The 8,393-nt window shown below is 44.1% G+C and overlaps 1 protein-coding gene across 1 annotated transcript; it reads left to right on the top strand.

The window, feature by feature from the left end:
* Positions 1–1,477: 1,477 nt before the first annotated feature.
* Positions 1,478–7,777, top strand: LOC116823822 (left-right determination factor 2-like). The gene is made up of 4 exons (XM_032778678.1): positions 1,478–1,742; positions 2,733–2,979; positions 4,040–4,279; positions 7,438–7,777. Exons 1-4 carry the CDS (start codon positions 1,478–1,480, stop codon positions 7,775–7,777), a joined length of 1,092 nt encoding a protein of 363 aa, XP_032634569.1.
* Positions 7,778–8,393: the final 616 nt, after the last annotated feature.

The following is an 8,393-nucleotide window of genomic DNA, read 5'->3' as shown; positions in this document are numbered from 1 at the left end:
AGGTTCTATTCCCTTCCTTCGCCCATTTACAAGCAGGCTCAGATGGGCCTATAGATGGGCCAAGAGAGGGTGGTTTTATTTTGGCTTGACAGAACATTAGTAGTTGAGTCCTCAAACCAGGCCCTATTCAGAAAGAATCAAAAGGGTTGGGTTACATTTTTTCAAGTTTGCCTTATCTCTGTAGAAACAAGCAAAAACAGTGGAGGCTGGTGACATCTGAAGGTGGGCTCAACTTCAGGCCCATCTACAATTAGAAGAAATGTCAATGTCATGTGACCTCCCTGTCTGGAAAGGATGAAACCTTAGAACTTACAAAAAATGTCAAGTTGCTCTAACATTTCATTGATCAAGATGCTATTTTTCAATTCCCTCCTCTTGGGGCTTGTGAGGAATTAGACTTCCAGTTGTTATGCGTGCAAACTCCAGGGAAGCAAATGATGTAGAGGTTTCAAAGTTGAAAAGGTAACTTAAAAAACAACAACCCGATTTACCAGGTTAGCTTTATTTCCCACTGACAGCCATCTGCTGTGATAATTGACATTGCTGAAGCAATGGGATGGGTGAGGGGAACTGTTGGGCAGACAGCATCCCCCAAAAGCAGAGTTTGGTTTCTGACAGTTGCCAAAAGATAATTGTTGTTTGTATAATGCAGCCTTTTTTAAAACATAAGCTATGTTTAAATCTACAAGAGATAAAATGGAGGACACTTTTCTCAAATGTAGAAACAGTATGTTTTCAGAGTTCTGTAATTCAGAAATATCTTGCTTGGTTTACAAGGCAATAAGCCATCAAAATGGTAGGATTTGTGATTATTTATCACTGAGCATGGGCTTGGCACAGTCCACAAAGATAAAAGCAGTCCCTGCCCCAAAGACCTTATGATTTAGAATTAAATATTCTTAATATCTGCATCGTTTTGAGACTGAACTTTCACCTGTCCCACTGATTAATTATGCATCTTAAAGATATTGTCTGCCCAATTGTAGTTGTGAGCTCCTTATGGTAGGAACTGTGTCTTCCAGGGAGTTGTATACTGTGGTGGTATACATAAATGATAATTTCATGCTCTGCAGAAATGTTCCCTTTGACTCAGACGGAGCATGAGGCATTTCAGGCTATTAAGAGCTTTGGAGGGCAAAAGTGAAAAAGGAGCTAAAAAGAATGGAAACCCTGTTCCAACCTAAAATAACTGGAGACTCTCCTAAATATTTCTTATATTAACTTCACAGCACATGAAGGTGTTAATATGTCTTGTTACTACCAATGTGAGAGTATCCCTTTCAAGTCCTCTGCTTCACCTCCACTTGTGGAATTTGTTGTGCCAGTGGGACCGGACTTGCTATAAAAATCCAGCACATTAGGTCCCTTTCCCATTCAGGCAGCTTGGGAGCATCAAGAGGCATCTCTGCCAAGAGCAGCCTCCAGGGAGAGTGATCAGTTCATCCATTCTGATAAGCTGTTTGGTGACTGACAGAGGATGAGTGTGAGGCTTGGCTGGATAGTCTGTGTACTCTGCCTAGCCACCACTGCCAGTGGATTAACCCAGAAAAAGCTGAAGGAGGCTTTGCTGGAGAAACTGGGGCTTTCTGAGGTTCCAAAACTTCAGAAGAGAGACATAGTGAATCTAGTTATCCCAGATCACATAAGGAACAAATACATCTCCATGTTGAAGCGCCACAGAGTGAAGAGAAGAGCCTTGCCAAGTTTGGCTGGCATCCTGAGAGGAATCCCTGGCAATGCAGGTAAAAATGCTAGTATTATTGCAATTAGTTTAGCAAAGCCCAGATCCAAACACCCACTGAATTCTGGATTCCAAATATATAATGGGCTGAACAAAAACCATACTGCCAATTGCCAAACTCGGGGGAATTTCAGTTTGGATCTGTTTCTGGAGCTGAACGTTACAGCTTAGGACCCTTCTCTGATTATTATTATGTGGATAAAATAGATGTGCATAAAGTAATGGTTTAAAGACTAAAACACAACAAGGAGCATTGCATGGTCATTACAACTGATATTGGAGTGGGTTCAAAAGTGAGTTTATTCCTATAGAAAATGTTGACAAAAATTTAAAAAATATTTTTAAATCAAAACCTCCTCCTCTCCTCTCCCCCACGAGTTTATAGCTAAAAACTGCAAAAATGTCAGTTTTCATTTTTTTAACAAAAGAATCAAAATGTTGTGAGGAAGGCAAGTACTTTCCACACAAAGTTTTGTTTAGTCAAAACTCAATTTTCAGTCAGAAAAAATGTCAGCAGGAAAGTTCTGATTAGCCTTACATGTTATATTAGTGCTCTTTATACCCAAAATCTCAGCATGCTCAGCATTCAAAAGATTTACATTGTTTTCCAGGGCAGTTACCAAAAGCCAGTTGTCTGTTTAAAACAGTCCAGCAGCGTGTTTTCATACAGAGATCTGTAAAATAAATATGCCTAGCCATTGGTGTTTTTGAGTTCTGGGGGAAATGAAATACTTATTCCTTCCTATTATCCAGCAGGTTACAGAGAGCCATGCAGAGGGAGATGATGAGGGCATTTACAAGGCATTGATTCCAATGTGCATTAGAAAAGACAAGTTTAGTACCTGTGTAGGAACTAAGAGGCCCGCTCTTTGGAGTATGAGATGAGTGTGTTGTGATAATTAGGAATGAAAGGGAAGTGTTAAGGCTTTGCTTGTGTGGGATGGAAATGATGCTGAGCCAGGCTTTCCTTGTTGTTCCCAATGGTACACAGATATTGCAGGAGAAGTTCTCTATTCTGATACCACACGCCAGAATCTGGTCTTTGACATGGAAGGGAGAATACCTGAAAACAGTGAAGTGACCATGGCTGAACTAAAACTTTTCAAAAAGCCCCTGAACAGAACAAACATACCTACAACCAAGCAATCTCACAGGCCAGTCACTAATGCCAGAGTCAGTGTGTACTGGGTGCAGATCCAAGCTGATGGCACCAACAGGACTTCCCTGATTGATTCCAGGTAAGAAATCATCCTTTAATGTGGATATAGCTGCATTTTAGGGACTTGGTTTTACTGGGACTGATTCTGATGTCACCTACACTTGCGTAAATCAGGAGACACTCCAATGAACCCAGTAGAGCTACACCTGTAAACAACTGGTGTGAGATCAGAATCGGGCCCATAGCCCTTGCTCTGGCACAATTCCCGCCTAAGTAGACTGCAGGCTCTGGCTTGGTATCCTTTTTTAATTCCATAATGAGTTCGTAAGAGCAAGGGCATCTTTATTTCTTACAAAGATTGCAATATTCATCTCTAAGTGGCTGTATTTCTGTAATTTGTTTGAAAGCTATACATTATAATACAGTTAAAAAATTGCAATCTTAATAATTAGTTCTAGTCTCTTGCTCTGGCATAGCCTTCTGTCTCATTCACATCTCTCTCTTTCTCTCTGTTTCCCATTTTGAAAATGCTGATGGTTTGCTGGCTTTTCTTCTTCTGAAGATTTCTTTCATTGGTCATTGACTATACAAATTCTGTACGGTGGCTGTGATTCTGCACCACTGAAGTCTATGAAAGCTTTGCAGTAGACTTCATTGAGGGCAAGATCAGACACAAAAGCTATTAAACTCATTCTGCATAGTACTTTATAGACCCAAATCAGCTCTGGCAAAAACAGATGTAAATGACATTGTTTTTAAAGGGCTTGCACTTGTTTATGCCAGGGCTGAATATGGTCCTGCATTGTCAAAACTCTGTCAAATCCTAAGGAATTCTTTTATGTGAATGGATATAGTAGTTCTTTAGTTAGTACCTCAACATTTGCTACATGAGTATATATCTTAAAAATAAGTGTTATTATTTTTGATTAAAGTTTAATAATAGCTATCCATTAAGAATTATTGTACAGTCAGGGCACATGGCAAACTAGAGGGACTAAATTCATCTCTGGTGTAATGCCGTTGTTGTAAACAGAGCTTCACCAGGCATTATCTGGCTGAAGACAGCTATGAGCTGCAGGTCCTATGCCTTCAATTCCCTGAAATTGACCTTTTTTTTTTGTCTCCACTTTGTCAAACAGGTTGGTTCCAATAATGGAATCTGGCTGGAGGAATTTTGACGTGACCCAGGCTGTACATTATTGGCTAAAAGCCAAGAAGCCGGGACCAATGCTCCTGGAGATTTGGATTGAAGGAGAAAGGCTAGGCAGCTATGCCTCGGAAATGGCCAAAGTCGTGAGGTTTACCTCTCAGGATCCTTTGGATAAAGCCCTGGGCAAACCTGAGTTGGTGCTTTATACTCTCAACCTGGAAGAATATGGGTATGTGTCAAATCCAAGTCTGTGCTGTCTTTGGTATTTGATTTCTGTTCATACTGAAGATAACATTTCAGGCCAGGTGTGGATAAGCCTGATTTAGTTGCAAAACTCCTGGAGTGGGTAAGGTAGGCAGAATTGCAAGGTGGTCTTAAAGTTGCATAGTGAGGTAAATAATGTTTCACAATTAGAAATGAAATGAGCCACAAAGTTTCGATAAAGATCTGGTTCCAAACTTCCCTAAAATTTGGACTATTTGGACATGGGGTTTTAGTTAGGCCCATTCTAGAGCTAGGAACCAGCTGTGAAGTTCAGATTTTTAGGCCTGGTCTACACTACACGTTTATACCGAATTTAGCAGCGTTAAACCGATTTAACCCTGCACCTGTCCACACAATGAAGCCCTTTACATCTATATAAAGGGCTCTTAAAACCAATTTCTGTACTCCTCCCCGACAAGGGAAGTAGCGCTGAAATCGGTATTGCCATGTTGGATTAGGATTAGTGTAGCTGCAATTCGACAGTATTAGCCTTTGGGCGGTATCCCACAGTGCACCATTGTGACCGCTCTGGAAGACAATCTGACCTTGGATACACTGGCCAGGTAGACAGGAAAAGCCCCGCGAACTTTTGAATTTCATTTCCTGCTTGCCCAGTGTGGAGCGCTGATCAGCACAGGTGGCCATACAGTCCCAAATCCAAAAAGAGCTCCAGCATGGACCGTATGGGAGATACTGGATCTGATTGCTGTATGGGGAGACAAATCTGTTCGATCAGAGCTCCGTTCCAGAAGATGAAATGCCAAAGCACACAGAGGCCACAGCAGGGACTCAGCGTAGTGCTGCGTGACAAGTGTAACGGAAAGCCAAAGAATCAAATGGACGCTAATGGAGGAAGGGAGGGGGTACTGAGGCTCCACTATCCCACAGTCCTCACAGTCTCCAAAAATCATTTGCATTCTTGGCTGAGCTCTAAATGCCTGTAGTGTCAAACACATTGTCCGGGGTGGTTCAGGGTATAGCTATTGTCGCCAGTGGTTCAGGGTATGTCGTCAATTTACCCCCCCCCCCTCAAAGAAAAGGGAAAAAAATCGTTTCTTGCCTTTTTCAATGTCACCATATGTCTACTGGATGCTGCTGGTAGACGGGTGCTGCAGCGCTAAACAGCAGCATCCTCTCCCTCCCTTCCTCCCCTGTGGCAGACGGTATGGTACAAAATGACTGATAGCCGTCCTCATCATCATCCTGTGAGTGCTCCTGGCTGGCCTCGGTGAGGTCGGCCGGGGCAGTGCCTGGGTGGGCAAAATGGGAATGACTCTCCTGTCATTCCCTTCTTTAAGCTTTGTCCTGGCAGATTCAGTCCTGGCAAAATGCAATGGGGCTAACCGTCCTCATCATAGCAGCTGGAGCTGAGCTCCTCTCCCCACCCCCCTTTCATGTCTAATGGAGATTCTGTACTCCCTGGACTATCATAGCAGCGGGAGGCTGTGCTCCTCTCCCCTCCCCACCCTTTAATGAGTAATGGAGATGTCCTGCCTGGACTATCATAGCAGCTGGAGGCTGCCTCCCTCTCATTTTATCTCGCTAAAAAGTCAGTGTTTCTTATTCCTGCATTCTTTATTACTTCATCACACAAATGGGGGACACTGCCACGGTAGCCCAGGAGGGGTGTGGGAGGAGGGAAGCAATGGGTGGGGTTGTTGCAGGGGCACCCCCTAGAATGGCATGCAGCTCATCATTTCTGCGGGATATCTGGGGCTCTGACCTGGAGCGGCTGTGCTCTCTGGTTCTCTAGTAGACTTGCCCCATATTCTAGGCAGGACTGACTCTATTTTTAGACAAAACATAAAGAAGGGAATGACCGGGAGTCATTCCCATTTTGTCCATGCGCCCCGGCCGACCTCAGCGAGGCCAGCCAGGAGCACCCATGACAGCAGCAGATGATACAATATGACTGGTAAACCGTCATCGCCAATTTCCAATTGCAAACAGTACAAATGACTGGTAACCGTCATCATCGCCAATTTCCAAAGCAGCAGACGGTGCAATAGGGCTGGTAACTGTCTCTGCTACCTTGCAAAGGCAAATGAATGCTGCTGTGTAGCACTGCAGTACCGCCTCTGTCAGCAGCATCCAGTACACATACGGTGACAGTGACAAAAGGCTAAACGGGCTCCATGGTTGCCATGCTATGGCGTCTGCCAGGGCAATCCAGAGAAAAAAAGGGCGCGAAATGATTGTCTGCCGTTTGCTTTCACGGAGGAAGGATTGAGTGACGACATTTACCTAGAATCAACCGCGACACTGTTTTTGGTCCATCATGCATTGTGATCTCAACCCAGAATTCCAATGGGCGGGGGAGATTGCAGGAACTATGGGATAGCCATGGGATAGCTACTCACAGTGCAATGCTCTGGAAATCGATGCTAGCCTCGGTACATGAACGCACACTGCCGAATTAATATGCTTAGTGTGGCTGCGTGCACTTGACTTTATACAATCTGTTTTAAAAAAAACGGTTTATGTAAAATCGGAATAATCCCGTAGTGTAGACATACTCTTAAATCCAAACTATCCCAAAGGGTTTTGATTAGGGTCTCTAGTTGTAATATATTTTACAAATAATCATTCAGATCACGGAAACACAGAGAGAGTAGAGGAGAAAAACATATCTGGGCTGGGATAGTATTGAATTTTTAGAGCCAGAGAACAGAAGGACTGATTCTCCATGGGCTCGCATCTTGTGTAGTCATTTACACAGAGGAAAAGTAAGTGCAAGAGTTTGTAAAACACTCCTGTTCTGATATGATAGCATTTTACACTTTGCACTGTGTAAAGGACTGCACAAGGTGCATAGCAATGGAGACTCGGGCCCAAAGGACGCAGCTTTCCCCGTTAGCAATAAATCGCTGCAAATGGAATAGCTAGGAAGTTTCTTTACTTTAAAGCCTCTCCTCTCCCAGATTTACTGAGCTCATTTGTGTACTTAAATACTTGAACTAAGAATGAGTCTGAACCCTCCACCTTGGATCTAAACATCCCTGAATTCTGGGGGCAGGCAGGGTGCTAATCCAGAGCCAAGCTTTGCAGCTCAGGCCCTTCTCTCAGCATGAGTCCTGATTTTCAGTCACAGAGACATTCTTTCTTGGCTTTGCTTTTTGATAGGGGGCCTGGAGACTGCAAGGAGGAAAGCACAATGAAGAAACCCATCTGCTGCCGGCAGGAACACTACATCAACTTCCGAGAACTGACCTGGACTCAGTACTGGATTATTGAGCCCGCGGGGTACCAGGCCTACCTCTGCATGGGGGGCTGTGTGCAGGCCAAGAGCCTCTTGCGCCACTTTGGCTATGGAGAAAGAACCTGTGCTGTGGTGGATAGCTCCCCACTTCCCATGATGTACCTTGTCAAGAAGGGAAACTATACGGAAATTGAAGTGGCTGAATTTCCTAACATGATCGTAGAAAAATGTGGCTGCATTATGGACAACATAGCAGTGGTGTAAAATAAGGACACATGGCGCAGGGCCTGGCTGCTCTTCAAGGGGGTGGGGACCTTCAGGAGTCCTTTCCTCTCTTACATTCCACAGAGGTAGGCACAGTCCCAGAGCTTGCACTCCCTGTGTGCAAGGTGCAGGCAAGTGCTGCCATCAACCCTAGATGCTGCAAAAGGGGTCCTAGACATGGCTCAGCTCCCTCCCCACCCCTTCATGCCAGCTGGTTGTTGGGGTTGGCACAAAGGACTTTGCATATTGCATCCTGTAAAAGGGTTTGACAGCTGCTTGGAACTTCATTTGCCCCTGTTGAGGAATTGTGCCTGCCTGTGTCCTCTGCTGGCCATGTGACTCTGGTCATTGCACCCAGTGTGGTGCCCACCACTAATGCAGCAATGGCCTATAAAGACAGTCCGTATATACACATGTATTTTGCTGCCCTATGTACTTGATAAATATGAAGCCTGACTCTCTTCTTAAACCGGTGTAACACCATTGACTTCAGAATCAGACTCATAACGAACGCCTGCAGAGGAAAGCAGAACTAGCAGTGATGATTTCCAGCTGAAGAACAGTCGAACCAATCATTCTTAACCATGTGTTGAAATCTCATGCCCAGTAATTTTGT

The sequence above is a fragment of the Chelonoidis abingdonii genome, chromosome 3 (genome assembly GCF_003597395.2).
Source record: "Chelonoidis abingdonii isolate Lonesome George chromosome 3, CheloAbing_2.0, whole genome shotgun sequence".
Lineage (NCBI taxonomy): Eukaryota > Metazoa > Chordata > Testudines > Testudinidae > Chelonoidis > Chelonoidis abingdonii.
This window is presented reverse-complemented; position numbering and strand designations above follow the sequence as displayed.

Bases quoted from the DNA above. Each gene is read 5' to 3' on its own strand.
- LOC116823822 (XM_032778678.1), top strand. From the start codon at position 1,478: ATGAGTGTGAGGCTTGGCTGGATAGTCTGTGTACTCTGCCTAGCCACC. The intron at 2,980-4,039 runs GTAAGAAATCAT...TTTGTCAAACAG, and splicing joins ACTTCCCTGATTGATTCCAG to GTTGGTTCCAATAATGGAAT. The intron at 4,280-7,437 runs GTATGTGTCAAA...GCTTTTTGATAG, and splicing joins CTCAACCTGGAAGAATATGG to GGGGCCTGGAGACTGCAAGG.